We start from the raw sequence: 23,607 nt of genomic DNA, 5'->3' as shown, positions 1-23,607 counted from the left end.
GTCCAAAGATTAGATTAGATTAGATTACTTACAGTGTGGAAACAGGCCCTTCGGCCCAACAAGTCCACACCGACCTGTCGAAGTGCAGACTACCCAGACCACTTCACCTAACACAACGGGCAATTTAGCATGCCCTGAACATTTTTGGATTGTGGGAGGAAACTGGAGCCAACCCACACAGATATGGGGAGAATGTGCAAACTCCACACAGACACAGGATAAATAGGGTGGTCAGTGGGACTTTAAACTTCTGAGTTGGGGGGAAGGGAAAGTGAAAGCGACAGTGAGTATGGAGTTAAATGGAAAGATAAGCAGCAGGATAGCATGTGTGCAGGTGGATTTAACCTTGAGGCAGACTGGGAATGCAGCAAAAAGGAAGGATAACTTAGGACATCTTATGACTTCCAATATCTCTAGTGATAAAAAAGTTAGCATTAAGGCACTTTACCTGAATGCTCGTAGCATTCGTAACAAAGCAGATGAACTAATGGCACAGTTCATCGTGAATGATTATGATGTGGTAGGCATCACAGAGACGTGTTACAGGGGGGTCAGGACTGGCAGCTAAACATCCAAGGGTTTTCAACTTATCGAAAAGACAGGGAGGTGGGCAGAGGGGGCGGGGTTGCCTTGTTAGTTAAGAACAAAATTAAATCTATGGCACTGAATGACATAGCGTCGGATGATGTGGAGTCTGTGTGGGTGGAATTGAGGAACCACAAAGGCAAAAAAACCATAATGGGAGTTATGTACAGACCCCCTAACAGTGATCAGGACCAGAGGCGCAACATGTACCGGGAAATAGAGAAGCCATGTCAGAAAGGCAAGGTCACGGTGATCATGGGAGACTTCAATATGCAGGTGGACTGGGTAAATAATGTTGCCAGTGGATCCAAAGAAAGGGAATTCTTGGAATGCTTACAGGATGGCTTTTTGGAACAGCTTGTCATGGAGCCAACAAGGGAGCAGGCTATTTTGGACCTAGTGCTATGTAATGAACCAGACTTTATAAAAAATCTTAAAGTAAGGGAACACTTAGGAAGCAGCGATCATAATATGGTAGAGTTCAGTCTGCAGTTTGAAAGAGAGAAGGCAAAATCAGATGTAATGGTGTTACAGTTAAAAAAAAGGTAATTATGAAGGCATGAGAATAGACTGGAAGCAGAGCCTAGCAGGGAAGACAGGAGAACAAAAATGGTGGGAGTTTGTGGGTATAATTGAGGACACTGTACAGAGGTTCATCCCCAAGAAGAGAAAGATTATCTGGGGAGGGATTAGACAACCGTGACTGACAAAGGAAGTCAGGAAATGTATTAAAGAAAAAGAGAGATCCTATAAAGTGGCCAAGAGCACTGGGAAATCAGAAGATTGGGAAGGCTACAAAAACAAACAAAGGATAACAAAGAGAGAAATAAGGAAGGAGAGGATCAAATATGAAGGTAGGCTAGCCAGTAATATTAGAAATGATAGTAAAAGTTTCTTTCAATACATAAGAAACAAATGACAGGCAAAAGTAGACATTGGGCCACTTCAAACTGATGCTGGAAGCCTATTGATGGGAGATAAGGATATAGCTGGAGAACTTAATAAGTACTTTGCGGTCAGTCTTCACAATGGAAGACATGAGTAATATACCAACAATTAAAGGGAGTCAGGGGGCTGAGTTGAGTATGGTTGCCATTACAAAAGAGAAAGTGCTAGAAAAGCTAAAAGGTCTTAAAATTGATAAATCTCCTGGCCCCGATGGGCTACATCCTAGAGTTCTGAGGGAGGTGGCTGAGGAAATAGCAGAGGTATTGGTTGAGATCTTTCAAAAGTCACTGGAGTCAGGGAAAGTCCCGGATGATTGGAAGATCACTGTTGTAACTCCCTTTTTCAAGAAAGGATCAAGACAAAAGATGGAAAATTATAGCCCAATTAGCCTAACCTCGGTTGTTGGTAAAATTCTAGAATCCATCATTAAGGATGAGGTTTCTAAATTCTTGGAAGAGCAGGGTCAGATTAGAACAAGTCAACATGGATTTAGTAAGGGGAGATTGTGCCTGACAAACCTGTTAGAATTCTTTGCAGAGGTGACAAGTAGGTTAGACCAGGGAAACTCAGTGGATGTGGTCTATCTAGACTTCCAAAAGGCCTTTGATAAGGTGCCACTTGGGAGGCTGCTGAGCAAGGTGAGGGCCCATGGTGTTTGAGGTGAGCTACTGGTATGGATTGAGGATTGGCTGTCTGACAGAAGGCAGAGAGTTGGGATAAAAGGTTCTTTTTTGGAATGGCAGCTGGTGACAAGCGGTGTCCCACAGTATTGGGGCCGCAGCTGTTCACGTTATATATTAATGATCTGGATGAAGGGACTGGGGGCATTCTAGCGAAGTTTGCCGATGATACGAAGTTAAGTGGACAGGCAGGTAGTACTGAGGACGTGGGGAGGCTGCAGAAGGATCTAGACAGTTTGGGAGAGTGGTCCAGGAAATGGCTGATGGAATCCAATGTGAGCAAATGCGAGGTCTTGCACTTTGGAAAAAAAGAATACAAGCATGGACTACTTTCTAAACGGTGAGAAAATTCATAAAGCCAAAGTACAAAGGGATGTGGGAGTGCTAGTCGAGGATTCTCTAAAGGTAAACATGCAGGTTGAGTCCGTGATTAAGAAAGCGAATGCAATGTTGTCATTTATCTCAAGAGGGTTGGAATATAAAAGCAGCGATGTGCTACTGAGACTTTATAAAGCTCTGGTTAGGCCCCATTTGGAGTACTGTGTCCAGTTTTGGTCCCCACACCTCAGGAAGGACATACTGGCACTGGAACGTATCCAGCGGAGATTCATACGGATGATCCCTGGAATGGTAGATCTAACATACAAGGAATGGCTGAGGATCCTGGGATTGTATTCATTGGAGTTTATAGATTAAGGGGAGATCTAATAGAAACTTACAAGATAATACATGGCTTGGAGAGGGTGGACGCTAGGAAATTGTATCCGTTAGGCGAGGAGACTAGGACCCATGGACACAGCCTTAGAATTAGAGGGGGTAAATTCAGAACAGAAATGCGGAGACATTTCTTCAGCCAGAGAGTGGTGGGCCCGTGGAATTCATTGCCTGGGAGTGCAGTGGAGGCTGGGACGCTAAATGTCTTCAAGGCAGAGATTGATAAATTCTAGATGTCACAAGGAATTAAGGGCTACGGGGAGAATGTGGGTAAGTGGAGTTGAAATGCCCATCAGGCATGATTGAATGGCGGAGTGGACTCGATGGGCCGAATGGCCTTACTTCCACTCCTATGTCTTATGGTCTTATGGTGCCGCCCTAAAAAATGTGTAGGTTAGGTGAATTGACCATGCTAAATTGTCTGTAATGTTAGGTGGAGTAGTCAGAGGGAAATGGATCTGGGTGGTTTTCACTTTGGAGGGTTGGTGTGGACTTGTTGGGTTAAATGGCCTGTTTTCACACTGTTGGGAATCTCATCTATTAACAAGAACAACAAATAAATTACGCCAGAAAAATATTTTTTGACCGTAGGTGTGAAGAACAATTTTAACTCCAGGTTGGTCAGAAGAAGCAGCAAACATAAAGTGAAATATCAGACAATAAACGAGCTTCAGTATAAAATGTGACAGTGTTTCCAGTCGGACTGGGGTATCACTACTGCATCAACCTGAATCTCTGAGCCTGAATGGGCGGGTTTCAGGTCCTTGCTCTGGTTGGTCGGTGTGAATCGCTCTCATTTGCACGGATTTCCTTCCTGTTGTGTAGGCCTCTATAAGTGGCTTCAATGGGAATCTGCTGCCACAGTCTATCCCAGATACAGTCGCTGAAGGCAGGCAGCTCACTGACAGAAATGATGCGGATCTTGTGTTTTCTCTGTTCCCTGGCAGTGTGGCTGGGCTGTAAGTAAAACACTGCTCCTTCCACAGCAGCAGATCGGGGTTTTACAGTCCCCTTTAAAAGGGTCCATTTCTGATGTTTAATCCTTGCTCTTTTACAGATGGACAGTGTCAGACTCTGACTCAGCCTCCACACCTGACTGTGAAACCGGGAAACACGGCCACACTGGAGTGTAACATTGGAACGGTTGATAGCAATAACGTGTACTGGTACAAGCAGACACCAGGGTCAGCTCCTCAGTGGATTCTCTATTACTATCACTCGCACAGTGCGCCTACCTATGGGTCTGGGTTTAGCAGCGACCGTTTCACATCGACAGCCAACAGCGGCCACAACATTTACCAGTTAATCATCCAAAACGTGGAGGTGAATGATGCCGCCGTCTATTACTGTGGAAAGTGGGTGAGCTCGGCCAGTACTTATGTCTCACAGTGACAGAAGGTAACACAAAAACTGATATCAGGAAATAAATGTCCTCCTAATATCATTGTATTGGATCAAATACTCTAATATTTAAGATTTCATAAATAACTTTAATGTTGTCCTTCGGTATAATAATTTCCAATTGCCATTATTTCATAATTGGTAACTTTCTGAATCATTCCCATTACTGAGTGTTGATGACATTTTAATGTCAGTGTGCGGATGTTGTTGTGAGGTTATTCCTTACTGTCCTACACCAACTGGGGCACTGTGAATACATGATCAATGCTGGCACTGGTGTATCTGAAGGTGTTTTCTCTCTAATTCCAGGATCCTAGATAACTGTATGGACTGAATCCTAGAACCTCACACTGTGTGTGTTTGGGCAAGGGACCAAGCTTTTTGTTGCAGGTAAGTGGCTGGGAAATCCCTCTGTGGATACTAACTGTGTGAATTTTGACACTTAATTGAAACTTGATGATTTTCTCATGCCTATTTCTTAACCTGAGCGAAAATGTTGGTTGTTTCTCCAGAGTCTAGCAGCAGAAGCAGAGCAATCACTCTTGGTGCTGCCTGTCTGAGTTTGTGCTGTTTCTGACATTGGCTGTTAGTTCATAGTTTTGTATATCATGTTTTTGTTCATATGTGCTTTGATTTGACAAACTTTTTTATTAGCTTTTTTAGCATGCTGTACATTTTGTTAATATATTTGGTGGCACATATTTGAGTATGTGGTCTAATTTTTTTTTCAAGGCTTATATAGTGCAATTTTGGGAACAGAGTTAAATTTAGTTCTGCTGATTTTGTTTAAAATGTTCAATATTAGCTGCACTGAGTTAAATTGAAAGAAAGAAACTTCATTGATATATTTTCTAATTTTTATTTTTAATGCCCCAAAGCATTTCATGGTGAATTAATTAATTGAAGCTTTGTCATTGCTTTTTAGATGAGTAGTAATGTGCCTACACATAAGCCATTATTAACTTTGACAAATATCAGAAGCAATCATTCACAGAAACCAAGCATTGCTAATGCAGTACTCAGTAAAATGCCAGTTTAGTTCCTGAGTCAGTATTTCTTTGCACTAGTCCTCTCTCTATTTTTAAAGCCTATTGATAACTTTGTCTGTGCTTTTTTTATTTTTGCACTGAACTGGAACCTCTTGTTATCTTTACTTCTGAAGTAACTCGACAGAGGCCAGTATCCCGTCACAAAGTTGTTCTGTATATACACGTGCATAGTACATGATTCAGTCTCCTCAGAGCCAGCTAATAGTGAACAGACCCTCTGACACTCCTGATTTGGTTGTTTGGTTATTTATGTATTTATTTTTGGTTACCCAACCCCACTATAGCAACACAGTAGTCGCGCTTATTTTTTCTCCACAGCATTCATGTTGTGTAAGTGCAAGGACTCCGTGAAGACCCCATTGAATACAATTATTTGCACAATCTCTCCACCACCAGGAAAAGGCACCCAAGTGGCCAGGGAACCAATGACAAGCAAAGCCCAATAGGGGAAAATGCTTATCTTGGGAATTCAATATGAAATGGGAGGGTGGGGCTGGCACTCTTGTTTAAAAAATTTTATTTATTTTATGTTATCTTTTTCCCATCATCGTCACAGTCCATTTACACATGGAGAGTCCTTGACACTAATCCAGATCCCTCAGAGCCAGCTCTGAGTGACCAGGATGTTTTAATGCTCCTGTTTTTTTTTACATTTTATTAAATAATTCACAGTTTATGAAATAATTAACATTAACAGTTGTATACAAAGAAACAGCAATTTTACAAGGGAGAGGAGCAGCAAATCCAGGTCCCAAACCCGACTGTTCAACCAGTTTACAGGGAAATAAAGAACTTCAAATCCCAGTTTCAAACATGACAAGACAGTAATAATGACACTTGAAGGCACTCCTACTTATACCCATCACCCAGTGTCCCCCGATTGGACCAGATTAACATCATCGATAAGGAAACTCTTATTCTTAGGGCCCCTGGCTGACCCCATCACAATCATTACATCCATCCCCCTCTCTGTCCGGGGACAGAGGCCTGTTCATTTTTCTCATACCGTCTGTAGTGGGGTTTACCCACCAGGTCCGGTTACTCCGACACAGCCGCAGATACATAGCCTGACTCTCGCTCCCGGAGCACCAAACCTTGACTTCTGAAGTAAACTGTCTCTCTCGCCTGGCATAGTCTTGTGTCCAGTGTTGATGTTCCTGATGCTGTTTCACTTTCCTGCTCCCCCTTCTCCAGGTCTGGGAGGATAAGCTTTAACCTGGTGTGGAGTCTTCTCCCCAATAGCAACTCTGTTGGAGCTATTCCTGTAGCTGCCAGAAGGGTGGTCAGATAGTCAAATAGGAGCCGGGACAGTTTGGTAATGAGTGAAAGGGGAAGCTGTTTTTTCAAAGTTTGCCTTCAAAGTTTTTGGTCTGGCTTTCCACCAGCCCATTGCACAATGGATGGTAAGCTGACCTAGTGTCCAAGACTTGTCTGTGTATTACAAAAGATATTTGCTGCTGATAATTTTTATCCCTGTTGGCACTCTGCACACTGACCCACCAACGTGGCTATGCCTGCATCCAATCCTGGCCACCAGACATGACCTCTTGTCAACAACATCTTCATCTTGGACTCTCATTCCCCCTCTTTTTCACCCCCCCCCCCCCCCCCCCCCCCAACCTCGGCACCCAGAAAGTTTAAACCCAGAACGGACTCTTCCAGTGGCCTCACTACCATTGGTGTATCTGCTGGTGGGAGGCAGCTCCATGCATCCGCTTTTTCTACTTGGCTTCACGGCCGGTGTTCCAACTTGTAACTGTGTGCACTTCACCTGAGAGCCCAATGCTGGATTCAACCTGAAGTTATGGGTGGCACTGCCTTCTCTTTGAGTAGCCCCACAGCCCCACCAGGAGTTGGTGGTCAGTTGCTATGACAATTTTACATAGCGAAGATATTGGTGCAACTTCCCCTCAGGAAAGATAACTGCTCACTTCTTTGTCTGGGTGTATTTGTGTTCTGCATTAGCTGCAGTCCAGGAAGCGCACACGATTGGGCATTCCTCTGCTTTGGGCCTTGTGACTCGTGCAGCTCAGTCCATAAACTGTATGGGTTTGATTATCCCTTCGCTTTCCAGCCTCCTGATGTCTGCCTCTACTTTTTGCCTGGAAGGACAGGCCTTGCAGAATCAAGGAATCACTTTCCAGTCAACATGCAAGGTGGTCTTTGCTCCTTTGATAGTCCCGATTCCTTCCTGAAAAGTGTCCGAGGATTTAATTAGGACTTTACTTGGGCTCAACATTTATCCATTAGAAAATGGTTGGCTATGAAGGTGAATCTTTTTCAACCAATTTCCCACCATCGAATGAGACCAGAACCGAAGTTGTACCCTTAACCTGTAAAGGTTCCCGGGATAGGTTCTCAGTCTAGCCGAATCCTTATGCAAAGTTAAAAGGGTTGGGGTCCAGAGTGAAGTTTGTTATAGACTGGTTCTGCAATCACTGATACAGCCACACTGGTCTCAACCTCCATTCGAACCAGGTGACCATTCAACCAGACATTTATTTTGATTGTGATTTGGATGTTGCTCCACAATTTAACTGTTTCAAGACCAATGCAAGTGGGCGTTCTAGGATGTACACTGTCCTGGACACCAGCCTACTAGTTCCTTTACTCAGTTCAGGCCTACTGTGTCTCTGTTGCTGTCTCTGTCCTGCACATCGGCAGCAACTACAATGGCTTGCCAGCCAGGATCCTGGAAAATGTTCACTTGCTTGGCTCTGTTTTAGGGTTTTGCTGTGGTTTGACCTAGAGTCCTCCGGTTCAGGATATGTCCTGAATGAGGTGATACTACAAGCTCAGCTTGCCTGGGGAGGGGCTCCATTTCCATTGGTATACCCTGTAACTCTTACACTCCACTTGTCGCATTTTCTAATGACACAGCCAGTTGTTGTGCCTGTTTGAAGTCCAGTTGGGCTTCAGCTAGCAGGCACCTTTTGTATGGTTACATCATTAGTCCTAGTCTTGTCACCATTGAAATAACTACAGAGGCCTGTATCACCTCAGCCTTTATTTACAGCTGCATAGTGCGAGAGGCTGATCCGGCTTCCTCTGAGCCAGCTCAGAGTGAACAGAACCTCTGACACTCCTGTTTGTATCTGTCAGGCAGGACTCTCTCTGATTAGACCGGATTAACAGCCTCAATATGGGAACTCATGCTCTGAGGTTCACCTGGCTGGCTTCGTTTCAATCACTACAACTTCCTGTTTCAACACTTTTATTTCCCCCCCCCCCCCCTGCCGTCAGATGTTACATCTCCAATCCATCCTCTGCTTTTCTCCTTTCCATTTCTGGTGCAGATGAGCAAACCAATGTTTGCTGTAAGCTGACTGAAATTCCAACTTTCTTAAGAGACTGTCTCCTCTCACTCTCTCACTAGGAGCTCTATTTCCTCCTTCTCACCTCAATCTCTTAGGAATCTGACGATGACCATAACGATGCTTATGTTGTGTCTTCCCTTCTCCTTGAGCAAGGAAACCCTACCTCTCTCAACACAATCTCTTGCTTTAATATGGCTCCTTTTTAGTATAGTAGAAAACTGTCCCAGGATATACATAAAGAATTATCAAACAAAATGTTACTTCAGCACCGAAGGAAGTATTATATTAAAGGCCAAATTGATATAATTTAAGGCATTTCACAAACAATTTTTTTCTTCATAGATAATTTGTCAAGCCATTGGTTTTTACCTCCTCACATTCTCCCAATGCATGCTGGAACTCTCCCTCTGCTCCCTTTCCTTCATTGCCATCGTTTGCTCTCATTGCTTCTTGGAGACTTGTTGCTTTGATTTAGGTTTTGCATGTTCTGAGGCTGGAGCTCAGGTTCTGAGGTGAATTCACTGAGATGGTGTAGCCACCGCTCTAGCCGGACTGTGGCACGAGTGAGTGTGCAGTAAAAGGGCTCGCTGGGTTTGTGCTGAGTTTCAGTACTGATACCCCAGACCCTAGCCTTTACCACTCGCTCACTGTGAGTTGCTGCTGGACATGTTCACATTGAACCTGTGCCAGGAGTTAATGTTGCTGCATACTGTTCACTGCCATCAGCCTTTCCTCATTCGGAAGACTCTGAGGGAAATAAAGGTGGTGTTGAGGCTGGGAAAAGGATCATTGAAGATCAAGCAAGAAATTATTTTGTTCTTCTTACCTTTTTAATGGGCTAATTGGAGCATCCTCACAGACCATTCCATGTCCTGTTGCTCATTAGTCTGTAGAGCTGAGGACCACACACCTGGAGCTTTCAGTCAAAGCTGTGGAGAGTTTGAGAGAATTTTATTCCCAAATGCCAGAGGTTAGTATTGAAGAGGCACAGTGATGTAGGAATGGGGAGTAGGTTAACAGGAATATGATAGGATAGGTCAGAGCTGTAATTCCCAGGTGTGGTTCTCCTTTATGCTGACTGTTCCCCTCATCCATGAAGCTCAGTGTCCCAGCTCATCACAATAGGTTTTCGGGAAGAACAAGAATTGCTGGAAAACTCAGCAGATTTGGCAGCATCTGTAGAGAAAGCAGAGTTAGTTTTTCAGGTCCAGTGATGTTCTACAGAAAACAGATTTTTGAACCCGAAAGCAAAGATCAGAGGCAGGGATCACGGAGATCAACTGCAGTGTCCCTGATACATTATCTGGGATGAACCAACATAGCACAGACCTGTGTACAGCCAGTGAGTTGGAAGTGAATTCCCCACAGTGAATGATGCTCTAATCCACAGGACAATTGGTTTGACATCCAAATTAGTACTTTTCTATTGTCACAAACCTCAATAGTCTTAACACAGAGGGATGCTAACTCCCACAATAACCTTCTAAGGCCCAATTCTGGAAGCTACAACATCTCTAACCTGTTCTTATTAAACTGAAATGATGCTAAATTCTTTGCTAACTTTGTATCCAAACATTGTCTTTTCTCTTGCAGCTCAGCAACTCCCTGACCCTTCAGTAAAACTGCTTGGGCCTTCAGATGAGGAGATGTCCCGGAAAGGAGCTGGCACATTAGTTTGTCTGGTCAGCAAACTGTCCACGGGCTTTGCTGCGGTCAGCTGGACAGTGGATGGGAGTCCGACGAGCAGTGAGGTCCAAACCAGCGTGGTGTCCCATGACCCAGACAACAGCTTCAGTCTCAGCAGCTACCTGACCATCCCTGGCCGTGATTGGAGCAGTGGGAAGGTGTACTCCTGCACAGTGCAACAAGGAGCAGCTTCAGAAACAACCGCAACAGTCTCACAATCCGGCTGTTAAATATTTGGAAGTTTCATGTGTGTTTGCTGTCTAATTTAGGCAGAAAATGACACTTATCTTCTACCCCTTCACCATTACTCATCCTCTTCCTCTGGAATCTGCTGCATTTTGTGTTCCTGTTTTGCTCTGTGTGTTTGTGCTGTATTATTTTTGAAGTGTTTGTACCTGAGGCAGGTTCTGTTCAGTTTCTCATTTCAAGTTTCAGTGACCAGTGACTTGGCTCCAGTCAGGAATTTCAGTTCATGTGGTTGCTGTGCTCAACACCCCATGCTGGATTTCATGTGAGTTCATGACCAGCCAACAGCATCAGGCACGTAATAATTGTTGCTGCGTGTAATGTCCAATAAAAAGAATCTGTGCAGGAAATCCTTCTGTGTATTTTGTCAACTTGTGTGGTTTCTCATCCTCTCTCACTGCATCTACACAATGTATGGCATCTACTCCCCAAGACACTTTCAAAATGATGTTCCAAATTTGTGACTTTTACTGATGCGGAGGAAGACAAAAATAGCAACAAAAGCCTGGACACACCATTACCATAATCCTGACTTGGATATTATTGCACTGTTCCTGGAATCCCCTTCCACAGAATATTGTGTTGAACAGTAAATAGCAGTTCAAGAAGGGAGTTCATCGACATATTCTCAAGGGTAGTTAGAGATGTGAAATAAATGCTGGCCTTGCCTGTGGTGTTCACACGCACATGGAGTAATTTTAAAATGTTTCTGTACTTCCCTCCTGTTCTGATTTGATTTATTTTTGTCCCGGAAGACCTTGGGTATGAGAGTTGGATCAGTTACCTGGAGAGTTGCCACTCTAACACGGAGTTCATAAAGAAATAATCTTGGCAATTATAGACTGAGCAGTTGAACAGCAGCAGAAGAAACTTCTAAATGTTATGTGCAAGATGGATTAATGTGCACCTGGAGACAGGGACTTATTAGGATGATCAGAATACTTGCATTAATGTGGAACTCAGTTGAGAAGTAGAAATGTGCTTTATGAAGAGAAAAGAAATTCAGTCAATGTTTCGTACGCAGACTTTCACAAGGGGATTGTGAGAGTGCAACATTCAAGACTTGTTCAATTTAGGAATGTGGTGAGATTGAAAGGACAAGTTTTGTGGTTAATAAGTATTCATTTCTCTGGAGGGACTTACAATATGTGGTGTTTAGATATTAATCCAATAAATAGAGAGAAGGCAGAGCAACTCAGCCCCATTGAGTTTTGTGACATATAGGAACTCCAGGCCATGCAACATTCAAGACTTGTTCAACTTAGGAATATGGTAACATTGAAAGGAAAAAGTTTTGTGGTTAATAGATATTCATTTCTCTGGAGGGACACCCAATCTGTGGTGTTTAGATATGAGTCCAATAAATAGAGAGATGGCGGAGCAACTCAGTCCCATTGAGTTTTGTGACATACAGGAACTCCAGGCCATTTCCTGTGAACAAGGATTTTTGTTGAATTCATCCAAACAGGCAATTGTAGCCTCCAAGTAATGCAAGTATAGGATGGCACTTCCAACAAATCAGTACAGTCTCAGTGTTGTAGCCATGTTTTGGGGTTAGAATTCTGAAGTGGGATTTATACCCAGAACTTCAGGATGGAAAAACAAGTGTCCTCTTAACTGAGCTGCAATTCCATGGTGTTGTTGGACAATCAATGTACAGGAATTATCATCAGTTCAGTTACATGTTGACATCACTGCAGTCCTTTTTGTTTTGTTATTTCTTTGTGGAGAGTAACCAGAGCCAGAACATGGTTTAGTGTACAGGGTTTGTATGGAAGGTTCAAAAGAATTGATGATACATATTGCTATAGTTTGGAAAACAGACAAGCTTTTCTTTGCCCGCAGTCCCGACGTAATGATGGTACTTTGTCTGTTTGGTGCCAGGGTCAAGAATGCTACTGAGCAGCTGCATTCTGAAAGAGGGTGCGTGAACCACCAGAGGTCATGTCCCCTCACAGTATTAATGACATCAATGATGCAGGAGAGAATACAAGAACAGGAGTGTGCCACTCGGTCCATCTAGCCTGCCCAGCTGTTCAATACGATCATAGTATTGAAGACTTCAATGCCTTTTAACCACCCCATGGCCATAAACCCCCACACCACTGGTAATCCAATGTAGAACAAGAGATCCTGGGGGTTTATCAACTTCATTCCAAATATGAATCAATCTGAGTGAAAAAAGCTTGCCTTTCATGGCCTTTTTATATCTTTCTCCTCACACCTCAAAAATATGGCCCATATTATTGAACTCCACCACCCTGGGGAAAAAACCCTTACCATATTCATCTATGACCCTCATGATTTGATAAACCTCGATAAGGTCATCGACATTGCAATGAAAAACCTCCCAGCCTCTCCAGACTACCTTCATAACTGACACCTTCCGTTCCTGACAACATGCTGGTAAATCTTTTCTGAACACTCTCCAATGTCATAATATCTTTCCTATAGCAGAGCAACCAGAACGGCACACAGTACTCCAGAAGACACCTCACCAACATCCTGTACAACCTCAATATCACATCCCAACTCTGACACCCTAAGGTCTGTGAAATGAAAGGGAGCATGTTAAACATCTTCTTAAGCACCCTGACTGCATGTGATACAAATTTAAAAGAATTATGCACCCAGGTCTCCCTTTCTACAACACTACCAAGGGCCCTACCATTAATTATATGAGTTCTGGCTTTGTTTGTTTTACCAAAATACAATACCTCACATTTATCCAAATTAAACTGCCACTGCCACTCCTCGGCACATTACCTCAATTGACCAAACTTTCCTTGTAATCTGAGATAACCTTCATCAGTCCACTATACCACCAACCTTGGTATCATCCGCAACCATATTAATCATGTCTCCTAAATTCTCATCCAAATCATTTACATAAATGACAAATAATAGTGGACCCAGCATTGATCCCTGCGGAACATCTCTGGTCACAGGCCTCCAGGAAGAAAAACAACCCTCTATATCCCCTATCTGCAAGCTACTTTTGTATCCGATTGGCTAGCTCTCCCTGAGTTCCAGGTGATCTAACTTTACTAATTAGGCTACCATGCAGAACTTTGTTAAAGGATTTACTAAAGTCAATGTAAACAATATTTCTAACACCTTCCGACTCAGAGGTGAGTATGCTCTCGCTGAGCCAAGGCTAACACTGCAGAATTGATTCATTATAATGCGACAAAGGAAGAAGATGATACAATGACAACATTTTATCATATCATATAGGTCTTACTTTGCAGAGTTGTCACATCCATATAAATGATCTTAATAAATAATTTAGATGTGAATATAAAATGATTATTAAGGTTTGTTGTGGTTATGTTCGCCGAGCTGGGAATTTGTGTTGCAGACGTTTCGTCCCCTGTCAAGGTGACATCCTCAGTGCTTGGGAGCCTCTTGTGAAGCGCTTCTGTGATCTTTCCTCCGGCATTTATAGTGGTTTGTCTCTGCCGCTTCCGCTTGTCAGTTCCAGCTGTCCTCTGCAGTGGCCGATATATTGGGTCCAGGTCAACGTGCTTATTGATTGAATGTGTGGATGAGTGCCATGCCTCTAGGAATTCCCTGGCTGTTCTCTGTTACTACTATTATAGGACAAGCCAAACAGAGAACAGCCAGGGAATTCCTAGAGGCATGGCCCTCATCCACAGATTCAATCAACAAACACATCGACTTGGACCCAATATACCGACCACTACAGCGGACAGCTGGAACTGACAACCGGAAGCGGCAGAGACAAACCACTATAAATGCCGGAGGAAACATCACAGAAGCGCTTCACAGGAGGCTCCCAAGCACTGAGGATGTCACCTAGACAGGGGACGAAACATCTGCAACACAAATTCCCAGCTCGGGGAACAGAACCACAACCACGAGCACCCGAGCTACAAATCTTCTCCTAAACTTTGAATTATTAAGGTTTAAATTCATATTAAAACCAGATATAAAGATAAAAGAGAAGAAGCATAACATAGCAAAGATGAGCAGGAAGCTAGAGGCCTGGGAAACTTTTAAAGAGCAACAGAGGATAACTAAAAAGGCAAAAAAATGAGATATGAAGGCATACTGGCCAAAAATATAAAGGAGGATAGTAAAAGCTTTTTCAGGTATGTGAATTGAAAAGAAATAGTTAAGACTATAATTGGGCACTTGAAGACAGAAACAGATGAATTTATTATGGGGAACAAGCAAATGGCAGAAGAGTTGAATAGATACTTTGGATCTGTCTTCACTGGGGAAGATACAAGCAATCTCCCAGATGTAATAGTGGCTGAAGGACCCTGGGTAATGGATGAACTGAAGGGAATTTATATTAGGCAGGAAATGGTATTGGATAGACTGTTAGGTCTGAAGGCTGATAAATCCCCAGGACATGATGGTCTGCTTCACAGGGTACTTAAGGAGGTGGCTGTAGAAATCGTGGAAGCATTGGTAATCATTTTCCAATATTCTATCGATTCAGGATCAGTTCTGTGGATTGGAGGGTGGCTAATGTTCTCTCACTTTTCAAGAAAGGAGGGAGAGAGAAAACAGGAATTATAGACCGGTTAGCCTGACGTCAGTGGTGGGAAAGATGTTGGAGTCAGTTATAAAAGATGAAATTACAACTCAAGAATGTCCTCTCTAAGCATCACCGTGATGTTTGCCTTAATCAAAAATGCCACTACCCCTCCTCTCTTGCCCAAACTGTTAGACTTCTTGCAATGAAATAAATGCCGTTTAATTCATCAGTCTTCCCTTGTTCTCTGCCCTGCTCTTGTCTGCCTTGTTTATTTAACTTGCTCTCTCTTAACTTCTGCATCTCAATCTTCTCTCTTGTCTCACTACTGCTTAGAGCCTGCCCCAGCCCATCTCCAGACTAGTTTAAACTCTCCCATGTAGCTCTAGCAAAACGCCCCTCCAGTTCAGGTGCAACATGTCCCTCTTGAACAGGTCACGTCTGGCCCAGAAGATCTCACAATGATCCAAAAATCTGAATCCCTGTCCCCTGCACCAGATCCTCAGCCACAAATGCATCTGCCTGATACTTTTATTCCTTGCCTCACCAGTGCGTGGCACTGGGATTAATTCAGAGATTATTACCCTTCAGGTCTGGCTTTTAGCCACCTGCCAAACACCCTCTATTCACTCTGCAGGACCTCATCCCTTTTCCTACCTATGTTGTTGGTACCAATGTGTACAATGACCTCATGCTGCCCTTTGACAATTTGCTGCAACTCCGCCAAGACGTCCTTTATCCTGTTACCAGGAGGCAATACACCATCCTGAAATATTCCTTGTGATCACAGAAATGGCTGTCTGTGCTCCTGAAGCTCATTTGCACTTGGCCAAACCCTGCGTTACTGCAGAGCTAGTCATGGTGTCATTAGTTGAAGTAATTGTTCCTCATAAGACAGTGGCAAAACTCCCAGTATCAGCAGAATATAACCTCCGCCATACCCAGTCCATGACAAGTTTATGCTTTCCTCAATGGAGAGACCAAAACTGTGCACATATGGTCTTACCAAGGCCCTGTGTAACTGCAGTATGTCAGCCCTACTTCTGAATTCCAATCCTCTCGCAATGAAAGCCAAAATGAAATTAGCCATTCTAATTGCTTGCTGAACCTGCCTATTTACTTTCATTGACTGTGATATGTGGACACCCAGATCTCTCTCTCTGTTCACACTTGCCAATGTATTATCATTTAAATAAAACTCTTCCTTTCTGATTTCCACACCAAAATTTACAACGTCGCATTTAGCTCCAATATAATGTGCCTGCCATGTGTTTGCCCACTCACTCATGTTGAGTAAATCACTTTTAAGTCTCTTTTCATCCTTCCTCACAATTCACAATCCTGCTTCGTTTTGTGTTGTCAGTCGTTTAGGGGTATTTGATTTCATTATTTAGGTCAATTGTATATATCGCAAATAGCAATCCTTGCAGTATCCCAATAGTCACTTCCAGACCCTCAGACAACATTTATTCCTACTCTCTGTTTCCTGTCTCTCAACCAACTCCTGATCTATGCTGATATATTATTTCTTATCCCATCTGCTTTCACTTTGCACATTAACGTCTCACCAGGGATTGTAGCAAAATCTGTCTCCCTTATCTACTCGACTTGAGGCATCTTCAAAAAACTCCATCAGCATGCTTAAGCATGGTTTGTCTTTCCTAAACCTATGCTGGCTTTGTCCAATCTCACCAATGTTTTACAAATATTCTTTTATAATTGTCTCTAGCATTTTGTCCCACGACCGATATTAGTCTATTTGGTTTGTAATTCACTGTATTTTTTCTTTCTCCCTCCCTTTGTTAATACTGGATTACATTTGCCACTGTTTGAGAGTCCAGAGGATTTTACTTAGATTAGATTACTTACAGTGTGGAAACAGGCCCTTTGGCCCAACAAGTCCACACCGACCCGCCAAAGTGCAACCCACCCATTCCCCTACATTTACCCCTTCACCTAACACTACGAGCAATTTAGCATGGCCAATTCACCTACCCTGCACATTTTTGGACTGTGGGAGGAAACCGGAGCACCCGGAGGAAACCCACGCAGACACGGGGAGAACGTGCAAACTCCACACAGTCATTCGCCTGAGGCAGGAATTGAACCCGGGTCTCTGGCGCTGTGAGGCAGCAGTGCTAACCACCGTGCCACCCACAAAGAGTTCCCAAACCCTGCGCATGGGTGGCTATCCCAAAGGAAATTGATTAGATCAGATGCCCTACAGTGTGGAAACAGGCCCTTTTGGCCCAACAAGTCCATACCAACTCTCCAAAGAGTCACCCACCTAGACCCATTTTGTAAGATGATCACCAGTGCATCCAATATTTTTGGGGACCACTTCTTTCTCACTCTGGGATGTAGATTATAGGCTTTGGCGACTTGCCAAACATTAAAAGCAGTAAATCTCCAGCATCATTTTTGTACCAATAATAATTTGTTTCAATTCCATTGTCTCACTGCATCCTCGGTTTGCTATCATTTCCTGAAGGTTCTATGTCCCCTCTTGTGTAAAGACAGAATCGAGGTGTGTGCTCAATTCTTCTGTCATTTCTATGTTAAATGGAAAGCCACAGATGTTCATGTTGAGATCACTGGATCTGTCCAGGACTTTGGTGGAGTCTCACTGTCAGAGCTGAGGACGGAATGTGCTTTGTTAAACATTCAAGTTTCAGAGGGCTTCACAGCTTCATGCAATTGAAGTGTAAGGTGGAAAATGTGGCATTGTTTCTGCACAGGCAGGAGAAATGCACTAAAGAACAGCATCACGCTTTCCATTTACTGACATTATATTACACAGCAGAAAGTTCTACACCTTCAACACAACTGAAAAAGGAAATGGCCACATAACCATTCTAAAATCCTGGGCTAATACTGCATTTATATGGTTGTGTCCTTTGGCTGTCGTGTACTAGTTATTGATTGGAATGGCCAGAGGCTGCATCGCCCTCTGGAGATATTCAAAAGAAGTGGGAACCAGTGCAAGTTTGATACTGAGTCTACCAAAGCTTTACCTCTTGCAAGAGAAAGGGAAACAGAATATTGATGAAACAGAGACACATCATGCGACAGCAAAGTCAGAGTGAGCTCAGCTAAGTTGAGGGTCAATAGAGTAGGGCAAGGCTGGATGATCTTTGCTTTAATGCTAGGAGTGTAAGATTGATGAGAAAAAGGTGTGGATTGACACATGGAAATGTGACATTGTTTCCATCACAGAAAAATGTTTATGGGAGAGTCAGGACTGGCAACTCAACATTCTGGAGTATAGGATCTTTAGGTGAGACACAGAAAGGTGTAAAAGGTGTGATGAAGTAGCACTATCAAGTAAGGAGTCAATTATTGCAATAAGGAGAGATGATATCTTGGAAGGGACTTCAAACAAGGCTTTGCGAGTACAACGTAGGACTGTTAAGGGGGCAGTCTCATTACTGGGTACTGAGTGTATTCTAAGGCTCCAAAGAGTCAGCAGCAAACAGAGGAGCAATGATGTAGACAGTTCATGGAGGTGTGTCAAGTGTAATAATTGGGTAATTATACAGTAGATTTCAACCTTCCCAACATATTGGTGAAAGCTGATTCTTTTGGAAAAAGAAACAAGATGATGGAGTATTTAATGAATGGCATGACACTGGGTGGCTCAGAGGAACAGAGGCATCTGGGGGTAATTGTTCACAGATCCCTGAAGTAGGCAGACCATGTGAATAGGATAGTTAAGAACAGAGAACACTGGTTTTCAGCGGCGATAGTATGGAGCATAAGATCAAGGAGGTAATGATGGAGTTTTATAGAGCATTGGTTAGGCCACAATGGAGTACTTAGTGCAGTTGTGGTCACCTCATTACAGGAAGGATGTAATAGCACTAGAGGGTGTACAAAGGAAGTTCACCAGGATGTTGCCTGGAATGAGCCATTGAGCTATAAGGAGAGATTGAAAAGGTTTGGATGGTTTTGTTGGACTAGAAAAGACTGAGTAGTGACGTGATTGAGGTGCTTAAGATTTTGAGGGGTATGGAGTGTGTGAATAGAGAGTGGTTGTTCCCCTTGGTTGAAGGATGACAGTTTTCGGGTAAGGGGCAGGAACTTCAGAGGAGATTTGAGAAAAAAAACATATTCATGCAGAGTGTGATGGAAATCTGGAATGAACAGCCTGAGAAGGTCCTGGAAGCTGGAAACCCATCAACTTTTCAAAATCCTTGGATGAGCACATTAAATATCACAATATTCAAAGATATGGGACAAGTGTGGGAAATCGGGATTAACGCATATTTAGTGGTAGTTATTGTTGGTGCAGGCTCGATGGACTGAAGGGCCTTTTCTGTGCTGTGTGACTCTGAGAACCTCAAGATTAGTGAATGTGGTCAAGAGGTGGATTAGCCCACTAGAGTCTTCCTAGCTTTCCTAATGGCTGAGGGAACTCCAGTACTGAAGGTGTGACTGTATAAGGTTGGCCTGGCTGGAAAAGAATTTCAAACGTTTAGAGGTTCTTTAAATCACATCTTTGAGCCTCATCTGAAGAGTCTGACAGATGTTACTCATCTGGTGCACACCAAAGGTTAACCTGGGTGTCAGTGATATACACTGTCTGACCAAAGTGGGGTCAGACTGTCCGGTCAGGGAACAATTCTAACTTCATTAATACAATGAAAGGCTTGATTTGGGAGATTGTTTATCACTCACTGTTCTTCCAATTGTTCTGCTTTATGAACTGTCCTTTTAAATTCCGATACCACACACAAACAGTTTGTCGCAAAATGTGTATAACTCAGATTCCAGAATGAAATGTGGCGACAGGTGGAGACATTGCATGGAATTGGAGTATAGGGACATCCAGAAAGCCTTTGACAAACTATTATACAGGAGATCACAAAGGGACAGTGGAAAAAGGTGAAGAATAATGAATTGGATCAAAATGTATTGGAAGAGATAAACAGAGTGAAGGGGTTTAGAGTATTTTCTCAGACATAGTTCAAAGTGGGCGATGGAATCTCAGTGTCTGTTCTGGCATAATTTCCAGAACAAAGGTAGAAAAACAACCTGAAAATATAACAAATGCATTATCTCATATTCAGGGCATTCTGAAACATTGGTCACACCAGCTTGCTGCTTGGTTTGCTCCCCCAGACCTCCATGTTGGACACCCAGCACCAACACCTCAGGGCACACTCCATGGGCACTGGCCACATGCCCCCACATCCATAGATGTGGCATCAACACCTGCCAGCCTCTTCGCATCATCATGGCACATCTCTGATCCACCAACAGTTCTGCACTTCAGAGTGTACAGGCAGCTGCCAGGGCAATGCTGCAGCAAACACACTGTGTACGCAGGGACAGAGGGCTGGGGTCAGTCCTGGGGTCAGTCAAATGAGTGTCAAGGTGAGGGTGGAGTGGAAGCAGGAGCACTGCTGTGACAGGGAGGTGGAGGGGCTCAATGGTGGGGAGGCTCAGCAGCAGCCTGGCTTAAGGAGAATACAAAGATGGTGAAGGGGATGGGGGTAGTCTTGAAAACAGTAATGGCAGAGCCAATTGTGCATGTGAGGGCATGGGATACTGCAGGCAGGGGAGTTATAGACAGTCATCACCACTGTGACCTCCAGAGGGGAACCGTGCAGCTTGGTCGGAGTCATCACTAAACTGTCGTGACTTGGCTTGGGGGGCATGGTGGAACATTAAAGTCTCAATTAAATGTGATGGCTGTCAAAGTGTGGGGATTTAGTAACAACAGGCTGTCCAGGGAGAGCAGGTAAAGGGACAAGTGAGTTCATGAGTTGGTTGGACCTGTGTTCCAGGCAGAGCCTGATATCACAGTGCCCAGTCTGACCTGCTTTCCCTTCCACATCTGTCAATCCGTGTGAATGATAAATGGCTGGGAACACATCCGGGTGGGTGAAGTCCAAGGAAGATCAATGGATCAAAAGAGGGCTCCATTTCTGAGTGAGGTGCAGAGTACAGGTTCACATCACTTACCTCACATCATCCCATGTGAAATACACGCAGTGTACATGTGTGTTGGGTGCAAATACTGGCCACCTGCAATGACCACCACGTTACTGATCCTTGCAAACTGCAGACAGACATCTCAATGTTGTAGAAGTAATCACAGCTGACTGTAAAAGAAGCAACTGTGGATCACAAGTACCACAATTGCTGATAGAGAGGTGCAGATTCCATTCCCAACCCGATCTTGAAGTATTTTGTAAGACTCCTCCATGCAGCATCTGAAGAGGTCACAGCCGTTGGGTCTCTCAGGTGCTGTCCAAGATACAGGAGAGCCAGGGGCTTTCATCCTGATGAGTGAGGCTCAGTATTGGTGCAGGTTACGATTTCCCAGGTCACCAGGACAGAACTGTGCCAGCCTCTGGATTGGCACCTCCAACCTGAAGGTATCACAATCTCTCGGGAGGTGACAGTGGTGTTGGATTTCCATATGACTGGCTCCGTCTGGAGAGCAAGATAATCTCTGTCACCCACTCACAGATGCATCAAGACAGCAATGGCAATGGCACCAGGGATTTAGATTAAATTACTTACAGTGTAGAAACAGGCCCTTTGGCCCAACAAGTCCACAATGACCCTGCGAAGAGCAACCCCCCCCCGACCCATTCCCCTACATTTACCCCTTCCCTAACACTACGGGCAATTTAGCATGGCCAATTCACCTAACTGGAAACCAGAGCAAACCTACGCAGATACGGGGAGAATGTGCAAACTCCACACAGACAGTTGCCTGAGGCGGTAATTGAACCTCGGTCTCTGGCGCTGTGAGGCAGCAGTGCTAACCACTGTGCCACCATGCCTCCCACAATTCTGCTGCTCAATTCTGGGGAACCTGGGCTGTGGCAACTTCCCACAGTGAGAGGTAGAATCCAGCTAGTATTGGGCAGGAGGGGTACCATAGAGGAGTGGTCAGTCATTAATGAGGCATGTTTGAACCATAGCACAAGAAAGCTGCTCGGACTCATGAACAGACACAATGAAAACTCGACAAAACTGACAATGTGACAAATCATCTTTACTGTTTCCTTCCTTTCACATGGAGTTTTTAAATAAGTTGATGCAAAGCAGACCATGCCATAGATTCCCAACAGAACTGGTTAGCCTCCTTAAATAGTGATGTTTCTGTTACTTAAATGGGTGGAATGGAATCTGAGAGATTTGGGTACGGTTGCAGTAAAATGATGTTATTTTGAGGTTGACTGTGTTCTGGACAGTCCCTCTGCTTAAAATAACAGGCCCCAGTTCCTGCTGGGGGCCAGGTGTTTGCTCATTTCACCCACTCAGAGCAGCTGGATTGGACGGCACAAACCACCCTCAAATACTGAAAGCTGATTGGCTGAAACTGACTGCTGAGCAGCTTCATTCAAACCCCTTCAACATTCCCATGAGGTTCAATTCATTCTCAATGTTCGGGTTCCATGGAAATAACAGATATACTTATTGTCTCAATCATATTCACCATTCTGTGCAATATTGTTAATTGTGTAACTGGTCACCTGGTGGTCAATAGCAGGTTAGAGTATGATAGTTAGGTGGCAAGAAGGTGCATCATTAACTAGTCACATGTTCAGCTCTTTCATGTTCACACAAACTGTGACAGAGCAAAATTATCCAAACATTAACTGAGGGGAATCACCAACACCTTAGGCTGGATATTCCCCCTGGGGAGGGATACAGGAGTTGGGAATGTCACTCTGCTCCAATCCCTCTCTTGGAGGCTGGGAACATGCACACATTGGGATTCTCACAGAGGTGCCCTCTGAATTAGCCTGGAGACAGGTAACTTGTGAATTATAGGTGGATGGAATGTAGCCCCTTCTCAGGGCAGCTGGGGTTGCTCTGATACCCAGGCAGGCAGGATGGGCCTTTCCTCATACAAACAGGCCCCTACACAAACTGGAAGTTGGAGACATGCTGGAAATGACTCGTGAATGTTCAGTGTTAACAAGGCCCTAACAGAGTCGAATTGGGCACCTGCCCTGCCCTGCTGGACCCAGACCCACAATGTCTGAAATAGCTGGAGCTGGGAATGATGTTGGAAACTAAATTTTCACTTTCTACATCCAATCCTGCCTCAAGTTGGGTTGCAAATTAAATAAGGACCATGAATACCAGACATTCAGTAAGTGTTGTATGTTTAGGAGTTTGTTGAATCTATTTTCCTGCAAGGAGCTATTAGAGCATGCAGAAAAGCAAATTATGTGATCAAAAAGATTGACAATGTGCAGATTTTAAAGTTTTTGTTAGGGTGGCATGGTGGCTCAGTACTGCTGCCTCACAGTGCCAGGCAATTCTACCGTTGGGTGAATGTCCGTATGGAGTTTGCATGTTCTCTCTGTGTGGGTTGACTCCCACAGTCCAAAGATGTGCAGGTTAGGTGAATTGGCTCTGGAAAGAGATTTTTGATAGTAGGTGTGAAGAACAATTTTAACTCCAGGGCTGGTCAGAAGAAGCAGCAAACATAAAGGGAAATATCA

The 23,607-nt window shown here is 43.9% G+C and overlaps 1 protein-coding gene across 1 annotated transcript; it reads left to right on the top strand.

The window, feature by feature from the left end:
- The first annotated feature begins 3,752 nt into the window (after window positions 1-3,752).
- On the top strand, window positions 3,753-10,976 carry LOC140494533 (immunoglobulin lambda-1 light chain-like). Its single transcript, XM_072593806.1, has 4 exons — window positions 3,753-3,886; window positions 3,985-4,307; window positions 4,670-4,718; window positions 10,288-10,976. The coding sequence occupies exons 1-4, from the start codon at window positions 3,772-3,774 to the stop codon at window positions 10,608-10,610; spliced, it is 810 nt and encodes a 269-aa protein (XP_072449907.1). The 5' UTR covers window positions 3,753-3,771; the 3' UTR covers window positions 10,611-10,976.
- The last annotated feature ends 12,631 nt before the right edge of the window (window positions 10,977-23,607 follow it).

This window comes from Chiloscyllium punctatum, chromosome 24, assembly GCF_047496795.1.
Source record: "Chiloscyllium punctatum isolate Juve2018m chromosome 24, sChiPun1.3, whole genome shotgun sequence".
Taxonomy (NCBI): domain Eukaryota; kingdom Metazoa; phylum Chordata; class Chondrichthyes; order Orectolobiformes; family Hemiscylliidae; genus Chiloscyllium; species Chiloscyllium punctatum.
This window is presented reverse-complemented; position numbering and strand designations above follow the sequence as displayed.

Coding starts and splice junctions, on each gene's coding strand:
- LOC140494533 (XM_072593806.1), top strand. CDS start 3,772: ATGGGAATCTGCTGCCACAGTCTATCCCAGATACAGTCGCTGAAGGCA. Junction 3,887..3,984: donor CCTGGCAGTGTGGCTGGGCT/GTAAGTAAAACA, acceptor GCTCTTTTACAG/ATGGACAGTGTCAGACTCTG. Junction 4,308..4,669: donor TGAGCTCGGCCAGTACTTAT/GTCTCACAGTGA, acceptor ACTGAATCCTAG/AACCTCACACTGTGTGTGTT.